At 39.5% G+C, this 24,536-nt stretch overlaps 1 protein-coding gene across 2 annotated transcripts in view; it reads left to right on the plus strand.

The window, feature by feature from the left end:
• SNX4 (sorting nexin 4) overlaps positions 1-10,118 on the plus strand; it is a 42,923-nt gene extending 32,805 nt beyond the window's left edge. Inside the window, exons 11-14 of one of the 2 annotated variants that reach the window (XM_037525396.2) lie at positions 1,673-1,772; positions 2,470-2,615; positions 3,740-3,854; positions 8,930-10,118. In XM_037525396.2, the coding sequence (XP_037381293.1) occupies positions 1,673-1,772; positions 2,470-2,615; positions 3,740-3,854; positions 8,930-8,977 (409 nt within the window). In that variant the 3' untranslated portion in view covers positions 8,978-10,118. Of the gene's footprint in view, positions 1-1,672; positions 1,773-2,469; positions 2,616-3,739; positions 3,855-7,440; positions 7,547-8,929 lie in introns of those variants that run through there. The other variant, XM_054700497.1, reaches the window with a different exon arrangement.
• The last annotated feature ends 14,418 nt before the right edge of the window (positions 10,119-24,536 follow it).

Below are 24,536 nucleotides of genomic sequence, written 5' to 3' on the forward strand. Positions count from 1 at the left end.
AGTGATAGTGAAGGCAAAGATAAACAGCTGGGACTATATCAAATTAAAAAGCTTCTGCACAGCAAAAGAGACAAAAACAAAGAGAAACCCCACCCACTGGGAGAACATTTTTGCACACAACACTAATGATAAAGGACTGATCACAAAAATCTACAAAGAGCTGATGAGACTCAACAACAACAAAGAAAATAATCCAGTCAAGGGCCTCCCCTGGTGGCGCAGCGGTTGAGCGCTGGACTGTGAAGCTGCCTGCAGCCTCTGCAGCGCTGGTTTGATCCCCGGCTGCTCCCCCGCCACCTGAGGGAGGGTCCCACATGGCGCGCAGACCTCTCCTGCCGCCCGCTGCTCCCCTCAGCAGTGTGCTTCGGTCCTTCTGCCTGCTCTGCTCCCCGCTCTGGCTCTGGTGAATTCTCTCACCCACCCGCGCTTCTGACTATACCCAGTGCTTGTATAAATAAATAAATAAAATAAAAAAAATTTAAAAAAAAAAGAAATAATCCAGTCAAAAATGGGCAGAAGAGCTAAAAAGAAACTTCTCTAAAGAGGAAATGCAAATGGCCAACAGGCATGTGAAAAAATGTTCAACATCACTTGTAATCAGGGAAATGCAAATCAAAACTACAATGAGATACCATCTTACACCAGTGAGAGCGGCACATATTAAAAAAACTAGCAACACGGCCTCCCCGGTGGCGCAGCGGTTGAGTGCTGGGTTGCAAAGCTGCCCGCAGCCTCTGCAGCACCAGTTCGATTCCTGGCTGCTCCCCGGCCACCGGAGGAGGGTCCCACATGGTGCGCAGACCTCTCCTGCCGCCCGCTGCTCCCCTCAGCAGTGTACTTCAGTCCTGCCTGCTCTGCTCCCCGCTCTGGCTCTGGTGAATTCTCTCACCCTCCCGCGCTTCTGACTGTACCCAGTGCTTGTATAAATAAATAAATAAATCTTTAAGGAAAAAAAAAAAAAACAAAATTAGCAACAACAAATGTTGGCGTGGGTGTGGAGAAAAAGGAACTCTTCCTGCACTGTTGGTGGGAGTGCAAACTGGTCCAACACTATGGAGAGCTGTGTAGATTTCTTGACCTACTAAACATAGAGCTTCCATATGATCCAGCAATTCCACTCCTAGGTATTTACCCAAAGGACACAGAAACATCAATTCCAAAAAGCACCTGCAACCCCTATGTTTATAGCAGCACTATTTACGATAGCTCAGCAACCCAAATGCCCAAAAATAGATGACTGGATCAAGAAGATGTGGTGCATATACACCATGGAATATTACTCAGCATTCAAAAAAGATAAACACATGCAATTTGCAGCAACATGGATGGAGCTGGAAGGGATCATGCTCAGCGAAATAAGCCAGAAAGAAAAAGAAAAATACCAGATCGTCTCACTCATAGCAGGAATCTAGAAAACTTAAATAAGGGACCAGGGAAATGAATAACTATAAGAAAGAAAATATCAAAATCAACAAACAGCTATGAACCAGACACTCTATGGGGGGTGGGGGCCGAGAGGGCGGGGAAAGGAGGGCTTGGGGTCAAAATAAGGGGGTTGTAATTGTATGGGGAATATAAAAAATAAAATTTAAATAAATGTGGAAAAAAAAAGAAATTTTACCATTTTAAAAGAGAAGCTGCAAAAATTAAGTGACAGCACTTTCATTCCTAGGGCTGTATGCAGGAAACATGAACTTATGCAGTATGACTTGGAGATGGCTGCTCAGGACTTAGCATCCAAGAAGCAGCAGTGTGAGGAACTGGCAACCGGGGTGAGTATTTCTCCATTTAGATCTTTGGTGGCATTGTAGCAAGTCTTCTGTGGAATGAGCCATAGTTGCCATATTCATGTGCCTCTAACTTTTACAGGGAAATAGTTTTGGCGCAACTTTACTGATTGTTTGGGTTGTGTTCTTCATTTAAAAAGCTGTAAGCCACTGAAGCAGCAGTTCAATCCCTAGCCAGGGAGCTACCCACAGGGCACAGCAGACCTCTCCTGCCTTGCCCGCTGCTCCCCTCAGCAGTGTATTCCAGTCGATCTGCCTGTTCTGTTATAAAGATTTATTTATTTATGCATGCAAGAGCTGGGGTGCAGGTCAGAGGTGCAGGAGATAAGAGGATTCACCAGAGACAGAGTGGGGAGCACAACAGGTGGATATACTGAAATACACTGCTGAGGGGAGTACCGGGTGAGACAGGAGAAGGCTTCTGTGCCATGTAGGTCACTTCCCTGGCTGGGGATCGAACTTGTGCTGCAGTGGCTGCTGATAGCTTCATAGTGCTGATTCTTAACCTCTGTGCCACCAGGGAGGCGCTTCTTTGTGACTCTTATTTCACTTAGCATAATGTCTTCAAAGTTCATCTATGTTGTAGCATAAATCATAATTTCCTTTTTAATACTGAATAATATTTCATATGATAGATATATTTAACTTTGTTATCCATTCTTCTATTTCCATTTCCTTTTAGACTGTGAGAACATTTTCTTTGAAGGGAATGACTACGAAGCTTTTTGGTCAAGAAACTCCAGAGCAGAGAGAAGCCAGAATAAAGGTGCTGGAAGAACAAATCAGTGAAGGAGAACAACAGCTGAAGTCTAAAAATCTGGAAGGCAGGTAAAAATGCTGAGATGTTTAACAAAGCTAGACTGTCTGGCAGAATATGTAGACTGTCTGGCAGAATATTTCTTTATAATAATTCTCACTTTCATTATCCATGCATGGTTGTATTTCTAAGAAATTTTTTAGTGTGGAAAAAAGAGTAAGAGCTTCATGATATTCTTTTCCTGAACTTCTCATGATTTCTATCTTTTTACACACTGCCTTTGCCCTTTCTTCATTTGACAAAAGCCTATTCATTTTTTAGTGCCCAACTCTTGTGTTACTTCATTTGTGATACCTTTTCTTACCCTCACAGGCTATTGTAACAGCTTGGTAGTTTTATGTAAGTGATCAGTTGTTCTTAGTGTCTTTTCCTGGATAATTTAGAGGCCCTTCAAAGTTAATGACTATCTTTTTCATCTTCATGTCCCAACATGTTGCAGAGGGTTTGGCATGGAATTATTTCATAAATATTTCTAGAAATTCAATTCTTACATATCTGCAATTAGTATGGCTTATTTTCCTTATTGTTCTTTTCACCTGATAATCAAAGAGTAGTAGACCAATGCAGATCAAGGGTGTTATCATTAATTTCAAGGTGGTTTTGTCAATTATTTTGACACCTAATAATTGAAAGTGGAATATTATGAATAGAGTTTAAAAGACAAATGTCTCTGACTTTTTAAAATGCTAGTTGTCATTTAAAATAAATACATAATAAATATATTTAACATATACATAATATATATTTAATGTAAACATGATAAATATATATAATCCATCTTGTCAAAAAAGAGTGTTATTTTTTTTTTTCCAATGGCCTCAGGAAGCGGCTTCATGCGGCATCTCTCAGACTTGTGAGCTTGTTCAAGGAACCATTAGCATCCATTATACAAATAATTTGAAGCTGGGATTCTTGTGGCAAAAATACAGGTTATTAAAATCGAGAAAAATGTATGATTAGTCTGCCTTTTCTCCTACTGATTTTTAGGGAGAGTTAAAAATAGAGCTGTCTTATAAAAGTGATAGCTTTTTCGTTATAAAGACAAAAATCATTTCAAATGAGAACTGGCTATTTGAATGTAGAATACATAGTTTATTTCATTTAAATAATAGTAATAACTTTTCTTTTATTTCAGAGAATTTGTGAAAAATGCTTGGGCTGATATTGAACGCTTCAAGGAACAAAAGAACCATGATTTAAAGGAGGCCCTCATAAGCTATGCAGTCATGCAGATCAGTATGTGCAAAAAGGTAGGTTTCGGTTTCAGTGAAGAGGCAAACATACTCAGAAGGGCTTACAAATTTCTTTAAAATGGATTTTTCTTATTTGCATCAAAGAACTTTATCATTTTCTTTCTTTAATTTTTTTATTTATATCTTTTACATTATTGTGTATTCCTTTTAAAATTCCCACCACCATTTCACCCGTAAACCATCACTGTAGTCTTGCGCTGTTCTCTCCCCTGTTTTGATCCCTTTTCTTCCCCACTCCCTCGCAGAATGTCTCTGATTTATAGTTGCCTGCTCATTTTTTTTTTAATTATTTTTTTTTCCTGATCCCTTTTTTGGTTCCCAGCACCTCCTCTAAGTGAAACCATTGTTATTTTTCTTTTCCCTCTTGTCTTATTTCTCTGAGCATGATACTTTCTACATCCATGTTGCTGCCAATGGCATGAGTTTTATCTTTTTTTGATTGCTGAATGGTATTCCATTGTGTGTAGATAGCACATCTTGATCCAGTCATCTATTTTTTGGCATTTGGGTTGTTTCCATATCTTACCTGTTGTAAATAGTGCTCCGTAAGCATAGGGGTGCAAGTATCTTTTTGAATTAATGTTTTTGTGTCCTTTGGGTAGATTCCTACGAGTGAAATTGCTGGGTCATGTGGTAGCTCCAGATTTAGTAGTTTGAGCAACCTCTACACAGCTTTCCATAGTGTTCGGACCAGTTTGTATTCCCACCATTAGTGTAGGAGAGTTCCTTTTTCGCCACATCCTCACCATCATTTGTTGTTTCCTGTTTTTTAATGTGTGCCATTCTCACTGGTGTAAGGTGGTATCTCATTGTGGTTTTGATTTGCATTAATTACAAGTGATGAACATTTTTTCATATATCTGTTAGCCATTTGCATTTCTTCTTTGGAGAAGTGTCTTTTTGGCTCTTGTGCCCAGCTTTTGACTGGATTGTTTACTTTGTTTTTGTTGAGTCATGTGAGCTCTTTTTAGATTTTTGTGATCAGTTCCTTATCAGTTGTATTGTGTGCAAAAATTTTCTCCCATCAGTAGGGTGTCTCTTTGTTTTGGTTCGTGTCTCTTTTGCTGTACAGAAGCTTTTTAGTGTGATGTAATCCCAGCTGTTTATCTTTTCCTTCACTTTTTTTGCTTCGGGGGATGTGTCTTTAGACATGTTACTGAGATATATGTCGTGTAGTGTTTTGCCTGTATTTTCTTCTGTATATTTTATGGTTTCAGGTCTTACATTCAGGTCTTTTATCCATTATGAGTTGGTTTTTGTGCATAGTGTGAGGTAGTAGTATAGCTTCATTCTTTTGCAAGTAGCAGTCCAGTCTTCCCAGCACCATTTATTGAACAAACTGTCCTTGTTCCATTGCTTAGCCTTTGCTCTTTTGTCAAAGATTAGTTGTCCATAAATATGTGGATTTGTTTCTGGGTTTTCTGTTCAGTTCCATTGGTCTTTGTTTCTGTTTTTTTGTTCCAGTACCATACTGTTTGAATTATTATGCCTTTATAGTATAGTTTGAAATCAGGGTGTGTGATACCTCCATTCTCCTTCTTTTTAGTCAGGTGAGCTTTGGCTATTCGAGGTTTTTTGTGGCTCCATGAATTTCACAGTATTTGTTCTATTTCTTTGAAGAATGTCACTGAAATTTTTATTGGAATAACATTGAATCTGTAAATTGCTTTTGGTAGGCTGGCCATTTTGATAATGTTAATTCTTCCACTCCATGAGCAAGGGATGTCTTTCCATTTCTTTGTGTCTACTATTTCTTTTAACAGTGTCTTACAGTTTTCTTTGTATGGGTCCTTCACCTCTTTTGTTAGGTTTATTCCCAAGTATTTGATTTTTTTGGTTTCAGTTATGAAAGGGATGGTTTTCTTAGTTTCTTCTTCTTCAGATTGATTGTTTGCATATAGGAAGGCTACTGATTTTTGTCTGTTGGTTTTGTATCCTGCTGCTTTACTAAATTTGTCTGTAGTTTTGATTAGTTTTTCTGTGGAGTATTTAAGATCTTTATATATATTATATCATCTGCCAATAGTGATAGTTTTACTTCTTCTTTCCCTGTTTGGATTCCTTGTATGTCTTTCCCTTGTCTTATTGCTCTGGCTAGAACTTCCAGTATTATATTGAAAAACAATAGTGAGAGTAGACTTCCTTGCCTTGTTCCAGATATTAAGGAAATTTATTTTGCCTGTATTTCCTTCTATATATTTTGTGGTTTCAGGTCTTACATTCAGGTATTTTATCCATTTTCAGTTTGTTTCAGCTTTTCACCGTTGAGGATAATGTTGGCAGTGGGTTTGTCATATATGGCTTTTATTATTAAGGTATGTTTCTTCTATTCAAAGGAATTTGAGGGTCTTCATCATAATTGATGTAGAATTTTGTCAAATGTTTTCTCAGCATCTATTGATATGATCATATGGTTTTTATTTTTCTTTTTGTTGATGGGTTGGATTACATTAATTGATTTTCAGATGTTGAACCATCCTTGTGTCCCTGGAATAAATCCCACTTGGTCATGGTGTGTTATCTTTTTGATGCATTATTGGATTCTGTTGGCTAAGATTTTGTTGAGGATTTTTGCATCAGTGTTTCTTAGAGATTGGCCTGCAGTTTTCTTTCTTTGTGTTGTCCTCCTTTTTTTGGTATTAGTGTAATGTTGGCTTCTTCCAGAATGTTTCCCAATATCGCTACTTGCTTATGAAGTGTTATAACCGAAGTATCAATTACTGTGTCTCCAATATATCTAAAGTTTCAAATTTGTAGTGCCTATTCATGACTTGTATTTGAAAATATATAACAATAACTTTGCTTTGACTCTATGATGTTCTTGCACAGGTTATACTTTAACTGGAAAATAACTTAAACATCATTTTGGGTAAATGCAGTTGGGATATGATTTGTTATCTGAGTAAAATACTTCATATAGCTGATATCTGAAGATATAAATATTGCCACTTATCCTGGGTAAAATAAGCATTTGACAGTGGTGGGGGATTCTTCCTAAAATGCTGTTGTAAGAACAAAATATAAAGCATTACTCAATCTCTTTTCATAACATTTGCCTGTGTGACTACCAATTAGTATAGACCTTTACATTTGTCTGATACTTCACAATTTATCAAGAGATTATATGCATTGTCTTGGTAAATCATATGTTAAGATGAATTCCCATATTTATGAAGATTTCCTTAAAGGAAAAAATTACTCCTATCAACATTCTTATGGTTTAATTTATCCTAAATTTGTCTTTTCTGGTTAGGAATCATCCCTTTCCTAGATCTTTTCACTTTTATCACCAGCAATAGCAGTTGAGGACTAAGACATTTTGAAATGTTAACACCAGGCTCTTACATTTGGTCAAATAGACTTCTTTAGTATTGGGCAAATTCTTATTTATGTCATATTTATGTCATGAATATGTCATATTCATATTTATGTCTCAGTGAAACTGTCGGTTACTTCATGTTGTATGTCTTTGGGGTCATTTGAGAGAAATTAAAATCATGACCAGTCAGAAAGCAAATAAATGCTGTAGGTTGGGTAATTGTAATTTGGTGGTTTTCTGTTTCTGTTGCTGTCATCCTGTCAGCTACTTCCTGCCTGCCTGGAGTGCTTCACATTGACAATCTTCTTTCTAAACTGCGTTTTTTAATCTCAGGAAGTCTAAGAGATCAGATAACAAAGGTTTGCAGAGTTGACTTTTTTTCTTTTTTAACTATAGAAGACTTATTAAGAAGTTTCTTTTGATCTGTCTTTTAAAGTGCAGACTTCTTAATACAAAAATACTTTTAAAATATATTGTACTTTATTATGATATCAGGTATTCAAAGTGGTATATGACTATAATCAAATGACTAAATTGCATATTAATGAGCTAAAAAGAATTTTAATGTTAATGTTAACATTTAAAGAAGCAAATATGACTTCTAAGTATTTTTTGGTGGACCTTTTTGATAGTGAATATTCTAATTTGTTGAATCAAGGAAGTGATGCTTTTAAGAAATACTTAATTTTCAAGCTACTTGATCTTTTTAAATTTAAAATTTTGCTTACAAAGACAACATGCTCACTGTAAAAATTTTAAATAATCCAGAAGCATATTAAGTAAATGTTCTTTCTTCTTCCCCAAATCCCATTTGGAAAATTGACCACTTAAAATTTTCATGTGTATCCTTTCAGATTTTTTTGTAACATAGATAATCATTTAGAAAATAAATGCTTTCCCCTTCCTTATGAAAATAGGATTGGCATTATATGTGATAGCATGTAGTTTTTGTTTCTTTAATTGCTGTCTCATGGATATCTTACTGTGAAAATTCAGAAGATCTGTCATTTTTTTTAACAATGAATATTCCATTAGATACTAAAACCAGGTGGTCTGAGACATATTAATGGCTTTTTAATTTTTTTTAATTTATTTGCTTTGATTCCACCAGCAAGTGAAAAAATTAAAAAGATTTTCATTATTTGAAATCCTAGCTGTTGATACACTGTAAAAATTTTTGTTTCTACCACTTCCTTAAATTTTACTGTTAAATTTTTACAAACATGTTTTGTTTAAGCTCAATCATGTGGGGTTTGTTATACTTAGCATATGCAAAATAGACAGCTAGAACCACTGAGATGGATTTGGTAATGTAGTCTATTGGACTAATACTTTAGTAACTAATTAATTTATAATTAATTGTTACAGTAATAAGGTTTTTCTTTTGTTTTAAGTATTACATAGAAAACAACTGCCTGAAAACCTGTTTGGTCTATAAATTATGTGACTATGTGATGTGAGTGAATGAGTTTAGGTTATGAACCTTGAAAATTTAGTTTTCCAAATAGAAGTTGTGGGATTCTTTTTCTCTGTTTGGAAGATAGGCTCATTCAAAGGTGATTCTCTTACTTATTTCAGAAACATAAGACATTCATTCATACTAGCCATTGTCATGAATAGTTGTTTATTTGCTGGACTTGTTAATTACTCCCAAAAGCAAAACTTAGCTTACCAGTAAGCCAAATTCTTGGGCTTTCAGAATCCTCCCAAAGCCACATTTTAAAGTTCCTTTTTGTTTATTTACTTTTTTAAGGGAATACAAGTTTGGACCAATGCTAAGGAATGCTTTAGCAAGATGTAATCCTGTGAAGTGAATTTCTCTTCAATCAAAGTGCCCCAAAACAGAAGCACAAGTAGAAAAAAAAAAATTATAAGTTGCTAACCCAGTAAATACAAAAATATTTAATAAGTTGAATAATTCAACTTTCTTTGATTTGATTGTAGTTGTGTTAATATAGCACAAAAAGGATGTCTTTCAGTGAAGATTAAATATTATAATTTGAGGTTTTGGGGACTGGTGCTGATTCCAAAAAGTTAATTTGATAATATATACCAACAGATTGTTTGTCAGGCTTCTGAACCAATGATTGAATCTTAAGATGTAAGATAATTTCTCGATGTTCATTTCAATACCAATTCTTTCAAAAAATCTGTTTGTGTACAAACTTTTTCCCTAAGATTGAAGTCCTATCTTTCCTTGGTAACACCCATTAATCTGTTATAGGGGGTTATTTTTTCTTGCCTTATAGTTGAGCTGTTTGGTTTGACAAAGCTCAGCAGAAACTTAGTGTGAAATCTAAGATTTTCCCCCACATTCATTGATGCCCCCTGTAACATTTGCGTATACTAGAAAATGCCTTCAATTTGTGTTTTACCAGAATTTTGATACTGGTCGGAAATTTTATACTGCCAACAGAGAAGATGCAACTTCTCAGATAGATAGTGGAATACATTGCTATATGATCTAGAAATTGCTATATAGGAAGTTTTAATGTTGAGTATATTATATATAAGCATTAAATTCTTCTCAGATATTTCTTAACCTCAATGATGAGCCTAAATTTATCTGCTTGGCTCTCCACATATGGCATTTCAGGGTACAAGATGTAGCATTTCAGTGTAGGGGATATATGTAGTAAATGTGTCTTTGTGTTAGTATCCTCATTAACATTTTTCATTGCTTGGCTGTAATTTTTGTAAAGATAAATTATATTGTTTTGTGTGTGTGTGTGTGTGTGTGTGTGTGTTTGTGATATATGTTCAGAAGCCAAGTACCCTCATTTTGCTAGCTTTGCAGAATCTAAAATGTGTACTCATTATTACTAATAGTGTAAAAAAATTTCCCCAGTCCTGTTTAGCATTTGACTTTTTTACATGTTTAAATGTTGCTGGATTTTTGTGCTGTTTGCCAAACTTATAAAATAAATTAAATATTGTGCTGATTTTCATATTTTTGTTATTGTAACAAACTTTTGTTATTTAAAAAGCTTAGTATTCCTTAAAAAAAAAACCTCTTAAAAGAACTTGTGATGGGTATCATTTTTGGTACTATGCAGAATAAGTATAAAATAAAGTAGAAATACACATATTAGTATTTGATGCCCTGGGAGAAAATAATACATGCCATGTTATTTTTGAAGTGTTTAATTGTATATATTTGTCTTACCCCAAAATGTTGTTCTTTGTAAAAAAAAAAAATTCTGAAATGAAATATGACTTAAATTTTTACTTTTTAAAAAATTCTTAGAAACAAAAGTTACCTATATGGATACACATTTTATTCTGTGTTAACTCTTGATTAATGAAATGAAATACCTTTCTGTTTGGCATTTAAAAATCAATAGTAACCTTAGACTAAATATAAAATTTTTTCTACTTGATGACTTAATTTGACAAGACTGTTATTACCTGTGTTTTATAAAATGAAATTAGGAAAATATCTTCCCTAAAATATACAAGTATTCACTTGGTTATATGTTACTCATTTGGTTATATGTATATAGGAATATCTTGATGGGTTGATTTTGAAAAAAGTTTTATTTGATAACACAAGTGTTCCTTTAAAAAAAACAAAGGAATTTTATGATGGAAATAATTTTTGGTACTATTTTGAAGAATTATAAAGAAAATAATATATATGCAATAATCTTTTTGGATATTAAAAGGCAGAACTCAAAATACATTATTAAAACAGGGTTAGATTGCCAAAGATAAACATAAAAAGATAATACAAATAATAGGGAAATGGCTTGTTAACGTTAATGTAAATAACAGGAAGATTTTTTTCTTGATATAATGTACTAGTGATGGAATTGGTATCATCGTGGCATTAAAATTAAGTCATTACTTAACCTTCATTTACTTCCAAAAACTTGAATATAGATGAATGAGTCACTGGTAATTACAACAGAGCATCCAAAACAGTAACTGAGGGTTCTTAAAATTTAAGCATCTTCAGAATAAACACACACTTAACTTGTAATAGAATGAAAAGCCTAAAGTTATGTAATAGGAATGCCAGGCTTTTTATATCTGTATAATCGTTTTTTAGATTTATATGCATACTTTCTTCCTGAGTGGATTCTCCTAAAAAGTTTTCCCTAAAAAAAGATTTAGGAATCTCTTTCAAGGATGAATAAACTCAAAGAAATTGAGTAATAAAAGGCCAAATTAGTAGAATTGTACTTGTTTCCTAAGTTATGTAACTGTAAATATTTATACGTTTGAAACAAAAGTTAGAGGAAAAAATGGACAAACTAAATCCAAAGTAAGTGGAAGAAAGAAAATACTAAAAGTTGGGCTCCCTGGTGACGCAAGGGGTTAAGACGCAACCTGTGAAGCTCACCGCAGCCACCGCAGCATGAGTTCGATCCCCGGCTGGCCAGGGAGCAACCCATATGGCGCAGCAGACCTCTCCTGACTTTCCCACTGCTCCCCTCAGCAGTGTATTTCAGTCAATCTGCCTGTTCTGTCCGCCACTCTGTCTCTGGTGAATCCTCTCACCGCCCGCACCTCTGGCCTGTACCCCAGTTCTTGTATGCATAAATAAATAAATCTTTTTTTTTTTTTTTTAAAGAAAATACTGAAAGTAAGAACAAAAACCAATAATGTTAACTCTTTGGGAAGGTTAATGAAGTTAAACTTCTACCAAAAATAGATGAAAAAAGCACAAATTATACCTAACAGGAATGAGACATTAAAAGAGTAATAGGGAATATTATTGACAACTTTGTTTTATTTTATTTTTTTAAAAGATTTATTTATTTATTTATACATACAAGCACTGGGTACAGTCAGAAGCGCGGGAGGGTAAGAGAATTCACCAGAGCCAGAGCAGGGAGCAGAGTAGGCAGAAGGACTGAAGTACACTGCTGAGGGGAGCAGCGGGTGGCAGGAGGGGTCTGCTGCGCCATGTGGATCACTTCCCTGGCCGGGCATCGAACTCATGCTGCAGTGGCTGCAGATAGCCTCGTAGTGCTGCATCTCAACCCCTTGCGCCATCAGGGAGGCCCCCCCGACTTTTTTTTAAGGGAACACTGTTACCACTGTTTCAAAGCTGACCAAAGACATTACAAGAAAAGAGACATATCAGTATATACATCATTAACACAAATGCAAAAATTATTAACTTAAAATTAACTATAAGCTAATTGAATTTAGCAATATGTAAGGAACATAGTATACCATAACCTAGTAGAGTTTATTCCAGAATCTAAGGTTGGTTTAATAACTACTATAATCCATCATTTTGACAGAATAAAGGATCATTTCAATATATGTGGGAAAAAAAGATTTGGGAAGATTCAATACAGATTTAAGATTTAAAGCTCAGAAAACCAGAAGAGAAGGAAATTTCCTCAGTCTGATAAAGGGCATCAATGCAAAGTCTACAGATAACACCATACTTAGTGCTGGGAAACTTAAGCTTTCCCCCTAAGATCGGTTACAGACAATGTTCATCACTAAACAACTGCCCACTAGACTATATGTATACCCATTCCCCCTCCCACCAGTGGGTTCCTTCAGCTTTCACCCCAACTTCCCTCCAACTGTCCCTCTCCCCTATTTTTCCCTATGATCTTTGGTGAGCCTTTTTTCTTAGAATATTTGTTGAACCCTGAAGCAGTTGGATGCACCATACTTGCAGCTCTGAGAGTATGTTCACCAGGTTGGCACTCCTAGTTGAGAAGGTTTGTGGGAATTTATTGATTGAGCAGATAGTTACAAACTCCATCCCCAGATGAAAGTGGAACTGGTTGACTCAGTAGCAAAAGCCAAATGAATAAAACATTTTTTTTCACATACCTATGTGATGGAAGCACCATTCAGCAGAAGACAAGGAGAAACTCCAAAATTCTTAGTTGTTAAGGCTTTGATTTCAGAAAATATAGCTAACATGCATCAAATACTTAGTAGTAAAGCCTAATCTCAGTGCAGTGATGTGGCTGCCCCATTGTTTATCAGTTTGTAGTTGATAGGGCCAGAGTTTGAACCCAAGTAACATGGCTTCAAAGCCTGTACTTACTGAGGCTTTTGCTTTTTGAAGGAACAGGGGATTTAGATTTCAGAGACCTGGAGGAGAGCCTCTGAGACAAACCCAGAAGGATGAGGAAGAAATAGAAAAGCTAACTTCCGTGATGTTCACTTTACAAGATATTTAGAAGGAGAATGTCTGAGGTACTACTAGAAGACGGAATAGGGTGAAGAGAGGCTATGGCGAAATGGAGTAGTCCTCCAGCTTTAATGTACTCATGAATCACTCAGGGATCTAGATAAAATGAAGATTCTAGTTTAGTTTGGTGTGGACCCTGAGAGTACATTTCTAATGTGGGTTCCCAGATCAGGCCACCCAAGATGTGCCAAAGTAGCAGATTAATTATTGTGAATTAAACAGGCTATGAATGACTGATACCCTAAAACTCACCTCCTCTCACACCTCCCCCACTCTGTTTCACTGGAAATAAAATCTGTTGGCAGAGACAGGGGTCATGAAAGTAGGTAAACAAGCTTTGCCTAGCTCACTAAGCTGTCCAAACCAGAACTTCCAATAATGCCTTGTCCTGTCTATTCTTCATACATTTATTGCTTCTTTATCTAAAAACTGTACTGTTGATCATTCACTGGGTTCCGTATTTTGTAGATCTACATGCACACAAAATTAAATTTGTCTTTTGTGCTAATCTCTCTTGTGTCAATCTATTATTGAACCAGCCAAAGAAAGCAAAGGAGGTAAGGGAGAATCCTGTGGAAATTTCCCCTACACTTAAGATAATATCAGTGTTACTGGCCACACCTTGAGTAGTGAGGTGCTAAAGAAATACATGTGGTGGAAAATAAAGGACAGGTACCAGGTCTGAGGAGTTCCCCCAGCTGGCTGTTCCCCTCATCCCACTTGACTCAGCCATTCTGAGGTTGATTCTGGTTCTACAATAGGAGGGTAGAATTTTGCAACTGCTGCAACCTATAAATAGGATGTTGGTGAGTGTAGAATTCAAGCTGGCTGTGGGCATCTCAGGGCAGTCAACCTTGGCTGGAATGGCCATTGTGGTTCAGAGCTTCATACAGCATTTGCAGGGCCCTTGCTGTTTGGGTTGGACGGGGCCCTTTTCTTCCAAGGGGAGAAAGGCTTGGGAACTAGGCCAAGGCCAGTGCATATCTGGCTTCGTGGCATAGGGCCCCTCTGCCAGCCCTGGGACCCAGGGCTGTGAATGGGAAGGCAAAGTCCTCAGGCTTGAATTTGAACTCTTAAGTGGCTGCGGGCCAGAGGGGCCAGAGGCCATCCACCTGACCAAAGACCTGGGAGTTCACACGGGACCTGGGGGATCAAGGGGAGCCATGCTGGGGTCTAGCTGAGTTCTCAGGGTATGGGACAGAGGGCCGTGGTGAGGCTGTGGTGTCTCTTGTGGACCCCGAGGAGCTCTTCATTCTGCTGATGTTCTTAACCTTCCATTTCCCATTCCAGATGCTTTCCTCTTTCAGCTGCAGCACCCAGTGTAGCTTCATGTAAAGGCGGCGAGTGTTGCATACCGGCTCGCCATCCACATTGTACCGCCAGAGCATGGTGTTGGCTGTGTGGCAGTTCCCACCTTTGATGGCTAGAGCCCTTGCACAGAGAACTCTCCCTCTTGTCAGTGCAGAACTGCCAGGGACAGATGTGCAGGTGGCACACTGTGCCAGGATACCACCCCAAGGGAAAACCATTCACGTCATAGTCATCAAAGATTTGTGTATTTATTTGGACAATTTTCCCAGTGGGGGCAATAAGGGGCCTTGTTCTGACAGAGAAAAAAAATATATTTACACACACACACACACACACACACACACACACACACGGGACAAATTGCTAGCCATTACACCAGTGGCCTGGTCAGCAGACCCATTTAGGTGTAGTTATTTGGCAAATACATAAAAATTGGGCAGTTATGTAAAAAGAAAAATAGGTAATAGTAATTTCTTAGTACAATTCCAAGCTTATATGAAAGCAAAACTTAAAGCTATGTGGAATGCCTGATGAAGGGACGACGAGATCAGTAATAACGATGCAAAATCAAGACAAGCTCAGTAGTATGGTTAGACATCATACAGTCACAAACCTAGCAGGCACTAAGGAAATGAGGTTGCTGAAGTTAAGAGGAAGAGGGTCATAGGGTAGGAGGGTGGAAAAAATATAAATGTCAAAAGAAATCAATGGGGTTGGGGAATAACAAAGTGGGGCAAGGGGCAGCTGGGGTTTTTTAATCAAACTTTTTTTTTAAAGATTTATTTAAATCTTTAAATAAATGGGGCCTCCCCGGTGGCGCAGGGGTTGAGCGCTGGGTTGCGAAGCTGCCCGCAGCCTCTGCAGCGCCAGTTCGATCCCCGGCCGCTCCCCGGCCACCGGAGGAGGGTCCCACATGGCGCGCAGACCTCTCCTGCCACCCGCTGCTCCCCTCAGCAGTGTACCTCGTCAGTCTTCCTGTTCTGTTCCCCGCTCTGGCTCTGGTGAATTCTCTCACCCTCCCACGCTTCTGACTGTACCCAGTGTTTGTATAAACAAATAAATCTTTATGAAAAAAAAAAAAAAGATTTATTTATGTATCCAGGAACTGGGGTGCAGGCCAAAGGTGTGGGAATGGTGAGAGCATTCACCAGAGACAGAGTGGGGAGCAGAACAGGCAGATCTCCTGAAATACACTGCTGAGGGGGGCCGCTGGTGAGACAGGAGAGGTCTGCTGCACCATGTGTGTCGATCCCTGGTGAGGGATCGAGCTCATGCTGCAGTGGCTGCCGATAGCTTCATTGTGCTGAGACTTAACCTACCATGCACCACCAGGGAGGCCCAATTTTTAATCAAACTTTTTTTTTTAAAGATTTATTTATGTATCCAAAAACTGGGGTACAGGCCAGAGGCGCAGGAGGGTGAGAGAATCCACCAGAGACAGAGCAGGGAGCAGAACAGGCAGAAGGACTGAAATACACTGCTGAGGGGAGCAGCGGGCGAGACAGGAGAGGTCTGCTGTGCCATGTGGGAATCTCCCTGGCCGGCCGGGTATCGAACCTGCGCTGTGGAGGCTGCGGACAGCTGCACCACCAGGGAGGCCCTTTAATCAAACTTTTAAGTACCATTAAAATTGTAAATTTTTGATAAATAATTGATTAAAAACAATAAAAAGCAAACATTGACGTATGTCCCCTATAGAGAGAGCAAATAAACAAGTTCAAAACAGTATATATAACATTGAGCCAATTTAACTTTTTTAATAAAAAGAAGATTGATTATGTGTCTTGTGTTGGCATATGCTTGGAAAGTGGTTCTCATTTAAGATGTAGGTTGGCAGTTAGTTGAAAAGTAACATTGAAGTTTTTACACTGTTGTATATTACTTACATAATAAAAATTAATTATTTTTTAAGTGTGGATAAGAAATAATTGCCCAAAGGAAATGTAATCTATCAAAATAATACCCCCCATACCTGCAGGCGATAGGGATAATATTTATCAAAAGATATCACTGTATGCCAGACTGCTTTGCAATCTAATCACTACCTCAGATATGACTCAATGGGAATTTTCTCACAATTGGTACATGTGCTAGACAGTGGGGTACACTGAAGATTATAGAAACCTGGGTAATAAAAGTGACAAAATCATATGTCTTCTCTCCAAAAGTGACTCCAGAGGGAATTTTAACTAAAGAAATTAAAGTCAGAAGATTAAAGCAAATAAATATCCAGAATCAGGTTACCAGCGCAATGTGGCTGCAGCAAACTGTAATGAAAGGGCAGTCTCCACATCTACCCTTTTCCACTTATTAATAGACCATTTTGCTAAATTATGGTTTCTAATAACCACAGAGAAGTGCACTGCCTGCATGTTAGAAATGCTGCTTGGTGTGTAAATGCTTAGCTTCACACGACTGGACGGAGAAAGGAGGAATAACATGAGGCTATAGGTAGTTCAAAATATGTGAGGGCCTCGCCGGTGGCGCAGCGGTTGAGCGCTGGGTTGCGAAGCTGCCCGCAACCTCTGCGGCGCCAGTTTGATCCCCGGCTGCTCCCCGGCCACCGGAGGAGGGTCCCACATGGCGCGCAGACCTCTCCTGCCGCCCGCTGCTCCCCTCAGCAGTGTACTTCGGTCCTTCTGCCTGCTCTGCTCCCTGCTCTGGCTCTGGTGAATTCTCTCACCCTCCCGCGCTTCTGACTGTACCCAGTGCATGTATAACAAAACAAACAAACAAACAAATAAATAAATAAAACATGCCTCTATTAAAAAAATAAAAATTAAAAATTAAAAAAAAATAATAATAACATAAAGTGAAATAAACCATTAATGTCATCATCACTATCAGTATCCTCTTTTAAAAAAAAAAAAAAAAAAAAAAAAAAAAACAAAATATGTGAAATGAAAATGTAAAAATAATTCTCCTAATATTTATAAGAATCAGAGATAAAGTTAGAGAACAGCTTTAAAGAAAAAGCACATAAAGGCACCCAGCGAAGTAAAAGAGGTCAAATCATAGAATAAACAAAGGATAAGTTTGCTATCAAATTCAAGTTTCCTTTAAATTGTGGAATTCACATTTGACATGCCAATTGAACATTTAAGTATCTTCTCAAAGTTACATGAAAATGAAAATCCACGTGGTGCTAAAGGCCTGTCCATGAGGAGTCGTGTCTTCCTTTCTGGTCAAAATGGATTGAGCATTGATGACTGTGCAGGTATTGAAGAGCCGATGTGAAGGGGTGTTGCATAATACAGTTCTGTGCTAATTTTAACATAATTTGGCAATCACCTAATTAGAATTGCCTACATTTTATCCCTACACTACCATCCTCAGCCCCTAAGGCCATAACCATACTTTGTTTGTTTAAAGGGAAAAGCTATCAAAAATACAGAAAGGTGACCAGCAATGCATTGAAGTTCCAAAATGACAGGTTCTTGTCAGGACAGCTAAGTCGTAGGCAGGAAAGTCATCATCCTACACAGGCTAAAAGTATGACTTGAGTACACTAGAAGTTGCTGCAGACATTAGCACCTTTCAGTCCCCACATTAGCACCTTGCTCAGTTCCTGACCTTGCAGTTGGAGGGAGGGAGAGAAAGAGTTTCCTGGTGAAGGTGCTAGCAAGGGACAAGGTATTCATTCCCGCAGATCAATCCTTGATCTTTCCAACTGGGAATAATAAATGTAAGAAATGAATTTTTAATGACAAAATGTATGACTTGATAATTAGCGTAACTGACTTTCATTGATATCATTACTGGGATTCAAAATTTGGGGGGAAATTTGGGATTTTGATTCAAGGAATTTTGGGTAGAGCTTGGAAATCTGCATTGTCCAGATAATGTCCTAGGGGATTCCAATAAGTTACCAAGTGTGTGTGTGTGTGTGTGTGTGTGTAGAGGAACTGGGTGTAGACCAGAGGTATGAGGGACGGAGGGTGAGAGGATCGCCAGAGACAATTGGGAGCAGATCAGGTGGTTTGACTGAAATACACAGCTGAGTGGAGCGGCGGGCAAGCCAGGAGAGGTCTGCTGCGCCATGTGGGTAGCTCCCTGGCTGGGGATTGAACTCATGAGGCAGCGGCAGTGGTGATAGCATTGAGAATTAATCCCTAGGCTGCCAGGGCGGCCACAGCAGCCAAGTTTGAAAACACCTCATTTTAGGGTAGAGTCTATGGAAAACAATAGCCACCACCCTAGAATGTGGTTGTAAATGGCATATCCCATGCCCTTCCTTACTCTCCAGACATGGTCAGTACAAATGGAGCTTGAAAAAGTTGAAGCCCTTCCCAATATGGTCCCAGGTCATCTGGGTAGTGGACAGTTCTCCTTAGGATGCATTGAGCTTGGTATGCATGAGAGAATCCAGGTTGAGTTGACCAGGAGGAAGTCGGATGGTCAGACCTGAAGGTTTGGAGAACATTCTTGGATGAAGATGGGTCTGGGAGACATCAGCAGGTAGATAGACGTGAACCCCGAGAATGGGCAGTCACTGAGGGGAAGGGAGCAGGCTGAAAGGAGACCCGAGGATGAACCACAGGTATGGATATGGGTTTGTTTATTCTAAATTTTCTTTCTCTCCTTCTTTTTGGGAAAAATCAACTATTTTTATCCCGATCTATTTGTCCTTTACCTTTCTGTGTGTCGTTACTATATTCTTCCTGTTGGCTCTGGTCTAAGCTCTGAATGCATGTTCCTTCAGCCATCACTCATATGCCTTCCCGACCCCATATCACCTAAATTAATATTACCTGGAACCTCTGGTTTAAAGGAGCCTTCTTGACACCTGGAATTAAGTATGACCTTCAGGGTTTAGCCCAGAATAAACCAATTACAGGAAGACGGCCTCCGGCAAGTGTAGGCACTACTCAGTTACCACCAGCAAGCTGAAGACATCCTGTGTGAACTGGACTATCTGCACTTACACCCCCAGAGTGCTCAAGAACCAAGTCGACATTTGATCATGTAATTCTTCTGTTCGTGATTTATGATAGACAGAAAGATAGGTAGACAATCACAACACGCAAAGGATTGAATTCTCATTAGAACTTATTAGCATGTCAAAAACGTTGGTTAGGTTTCTGTCTCTGTGGTTCGGTAGAAATCACTGAAGAACACTGCAACCCCTTGGAAGGTCTAGTTCCCACTCGAAGGCTCAGCAATGGCACAGGGATTCCCACCCATGTTTCCTTCTGCCTCACAGCCAGGAAGTCAATGGAAGAAACCATGTCCTCGTATTAAAAAAAATGCTCAAAAAAAATGAAAGGAAAAGATGCTTGATTGACCTTGAAGTAGACCCAGTTGTTTCATTATAGGATTCCAGAATCTTCAACAAGAGATGAGTTTAGAGGTGGCTTTCCATCGTTTTTAAAAAGAAGAGACAGGACCAGAGAGGGAAAGTGACTTGCTGCAAGTCACACAGCCAGCGCATGCAGGTTCCTGACTTCTGGACAGGGTTCCTTCTTTTTTGCATTATCTCTCTGTCTTTTGCAAAATATGAAACAAAAACTCCTTAGTTTTTAACTTCATTAACTAATGAGGAGGCATAAAGCAAGTGTCTCAGTGTTCAAAAGCTTACTTTTGAAAGAAGGTAGTACACACTTCCATAAGCTGAATTAAAATGCAACTGGTGAAAGAGTTAAAAGTTATGCATTTGGTCTAAGATGAAATAAGTGTTTCTCTACTCAGAAGTATAAATTTCCAGAATGTAACACCAAAGAGAAAAAAAATCTATATATAGTACAAGGCAATTGATACAAATATAAATTTCCCTTTCCATTCTAACATGCTATGTTACACAGGCTATATTTAAAAATTTCAATCTAGCTCCTCTATGTATTTTCTCTCCCTATTTGTCTTCCGAGGTAATGTGAATTGACCTAGCCTCCCTGGCTAGCACATCTCGCCACCTGTCCAACAACCAAGAGGAGGACAGAAAGGGGGATTAAATGAGTCCCAAACCAAGTTGGAGGTATATGGAAAGTGGTTTGAGGGAGGACAGAGGAAAGCAATTGCTACAGTGAAGGGTTGGGATAAACACTGCATTTCAAGATCCAGGGTCTTTAGACAGTTACTGTTGCAAACACCTCTAGAGTTCCCTCCTAAACATGAGCCTGTGTACATGACACCTTGGCGCTGTGAGCAAGAAACCAGTGGTACGAATGTTTAAGAGGTGAGCTGAGCCCTGGAGGCTGACAGGTGAGCTGGACCATTAGTGTGAGTGGGACCAGGCCTTAGAGCTCTGGCTCCCATTTGCTTGGCCCAACCTGCAGGAAGGCCCTCGAAATTCCATTAGGGGGTTCCTGTGGCAGATGGACAGAGGGTTTCTTTAAACCCTCTGCAGCCTGCCAGGAGCTCACCAAGCTGCCTGACACTTGAGCTCTGAACGGCTCTTATTCGGGACCAGCTCATGTTCCTCTGGGGGACATGCCCTGGCTTGGTGGTAACTGAAGACCCCTGTCTCCTGCTAGAGATGGAAACTGAACCATAGCTTTTGGTGGGGCCCCTGTGTCTCCCTGACAGGGTCACTTTCTAGAAGCAGAAAATTCAGTATCATGAAGAGCGAAGGATAGAATTCTGGGATACTCCTTGCAGGTCGCTGGACTCAGGACCCTGGGACCTTTCCCTCCTGAGGTGGCTCAGCCCCCACCCTCACCTCCTTTATCTGGGGAATTTATCCTTACAAACTCATTTTAGCCGTAACTTCTTCTGGGGGGGCTGCCTGAGAATCAAGAGCCTCTGGTTCTCAAAACAACCTGTTCTCATAAGAAAGTGAAAATCAAAATCAACAAAAAACTATGAACCAGAGACACTTTTTGGGGGGTGAGGGGCGGGAGGGGAGGGAATGGGGTCAGAATGGGGGGGGTTGCAATTGTATGGGGAATATAAAAATAAAATTTATTATTTAAAAATAAATAAAATAAATGAGTCAATACATTAAAAAAAAAAAAAAAAACCTGTTCTCCCCATCTTAGGATTTAGCACCTAGTTTCAGTGTGTGTGGTCGTTTTATAAATGTCCCATGTGTGTTTGAAAAGAACATATCTTTCAAACATTAAGGCCAACCTTTAAATGCTGACCACAGATTTGAGGCACCCAGAGGGGAGAAAGGGAGCGGAATGCGAAGGGACGCAGGGCACAGTAGACTATGGTGACGGGCTCTGGGCTCTTTGGCGCTGGGACATGAAGGGATATTGTACTGTCAAAACGCTAAGAAGGATGTAGAACAATGGTGCTGAAATGAAAAAGAAAGAGAGAAAGAAAAGAACATGTCTCTCTAGCTGTAAAGTGCCATTATGTTAAGTCCCATGAAAGACCATTATCTTCAGCTTCTAAATTGTGGATTTAAACCTTTTCCATGGTGATTTTGGGGGTGGGGGGTGGGGTTGGCTTATCAGTTACTGACAGTTGTATTAAAATCTGTTTCATTAAAATCTGTTTTATTAAAATCGGTTCATATCTCCCTGTAACTGTCAGTGTATACATTATACAACTTGAGGCTTTCTTACTAGGTACATGCAGCCTTTTCATTTTTATATCTTTATATAATTGAACCTTTTTAACAGTGTTGCGTCTCTATCTCTAATTATACCCTGATTCCTTCCACCCCCAACTTATATAATGAACATTTTCCTTTGAAAAATTTTAAGGACTGCATGTGGGTAAACCACAGTTTAATTAACTTGTCCTCTCTCATTGGGCATTTATTGTTTCTCATTTTTTACATTTATAAATCACACTTATAATGAGCGTATTTGTACACAATTATCTGTGATTATTTCCTCTGGGTAGCATCCTAGTAGGGGAATTATGAGGTCACATGTGTGAATATTTCAAAGGCTAGTCATGTGTGTTGCTTCTTCAAGGGTGTTGATAAAATGAGAATTTCTGCACGGACTGTCTAGTTGGCTTCCCTTGAGTTATCTGTTCCTAAAATCCCTCAGTGTTTTGGCTTGGTATTTTTTCAATCAGGCATTCCCCGTATGTGTGCCATTGGCGAAATTTTTAAGAACTTAGAAGGTAACATTATTCCTGTTAAATTACACCTACTAGGTCTGCCCCATCCCGCCTCACCTGCCGATGTCTCCCAGCCGCTGACTCAGCAGCGTCGGCCACAGTGTGGGGCCATGACTTCTGTTGCTTCATGCGAGTCAGGATGGAAATGAAAACAGAACCCCGTGGGGATAGTGAGTGCTCTTCCAATAGGACCAAACCAATCATTACAATTTATTAAACATTTACTAAGCACTAGGCACTACACATCTGTTACCTTGTTGGAACATCACAACCCCCCATTATGTAGGTATTGTCTCCATTTTAAGATGTAGAAGCTGAAATTCAGAGAGCGGAACTCTAGCTGTTCTCCTGGCTCTGAGCTGCCAAACCAGGATTCCAACCTCAGACTTGGGCCGTGGCCGGCCACCCACGGACGGTCCCACTCCAGAGGATTCCACCACCAGGTGGCAGTAGAGCCAGTGGGCCTAGGCAGAACCTCCCGCTTGAGACCTGAAATTAGCTCCAAAACTGCACTTTTCCCCTCTATAATAGCAGCACTGACTCTTATTGACAGGCCTAAAACTCGATTATTCAATAAAGTAAACATTAACTCAACAGGCACATTCCTCAGGGTAAAAAGATAATAAAGTAAACAGACCTTTGAACTTGGACCTTTCTAGCCTAGATTTCATCAATATGATTCCTGGGGGTGGGGGGGATCTGGTTTCCTAACCCACCCACATTTGGGTGATTCTCTCTGATTGCCCAGTCTTTCCCCGCGCTGGTACATCCACCGCTAGCAGTAACTGAGGCTATGCGGTGATGGAGCCTCCACTGGGAGGGCCAATCAGAATCTGGGTGAATCTGGGGGAGCTTGGTGGTCAGTGAAAGCCCTCCAGGGCTCTCAGACAGTCCAGATTTGGGAGAAAATCATCCACTCCCCGTCTGTCCACCAGCCTTCCACCCTCCAGCTTGTGAGGAAGGACGCATCTCTTTCTTTCTGATCTAAGAATCCACAAACCCCCTGTCATGTCTTCAATCGCAGTTTGAGCTTTTTTCCCTGCCTCCTCTAAAGAAAAGGTTTTATTCTTTTCTCCTTAGAGTTCCTGAACAAGCAGTAGGCTTTACTTGCTGATTTCCCCACTTGGTGGGCAGAGCATCTTTTTCAAACCATTTGAACACACATTCTTATTGTCTGACTGCACTATATCTCAACAGAAATAGAACATGAAAGGGATTTTTTTTTAACATGCTGCCACACGCTGGTTTTGCTTGGATGGTCCGGTGTTGAACATCAAGGCCCTGCCCAATGGCATCCTGGCTATCAACTGACTGCCTCCTAGTCCCCAGACCCCACATTTGCAGGCAGAGGTGAGTTAGGGATCTCCCAGTGGGGCTAGACCTGGAGAAGCAGCCAGGAGTGGGGTTCTCAGCTGCAAATCTGAGGGTTTGGAGTCAAGTTTCAGGCCTGTTCTGACTCCTGGCTCCTTTACAAGGTCTGTGATTTGGAGTAAGCTACTTAAGTTTATTGAACTTTGGTTTCCTCAGTGCAAAGTGGGGTAAGTAAAGCACTACTTGCACAATTTTGTATTAGATACAATAATGCATGGCAAGTGCTTAGCACATAGCCTGCCACACTGAGCTAAGTGCTTGGAGGGTAAATAAGATGCTCAGGCTTTTATGCCTCTGCCCTTTGGCTATTGCCTGCGGCCTTGATAGTGTTCATGCAGGATGCGCGTGGGACCATGATGCGGGGCGTGCATGCCTGACTGTGGATACCTGGAGTATGGTGTAGGCATGCGTGAGTGTGCACACCTGAGCCTGGAGGCTGAGGCTATGGTGGGGGGGAGGGGGTCACACAGAGGACTGCTATGTTGGCGGA

This window comes from Talpa occidentalis, unplaced genomic scaffold, assembly GCF_014898055.3.
Source record: "Talpa occidentalis isolate TD23 unplaced genomic scaffold, MPIMG_talOcc4v2.1 talOcc4.4, whole genome shotgun sequence".
Taxonomy (NCBI): domain Eukaryota; kingdom Metazoa; phylum Chordata; class Mammalia; order Eulipotyphla; family Talpidae; genus Talpa; species Talpa occidentalis.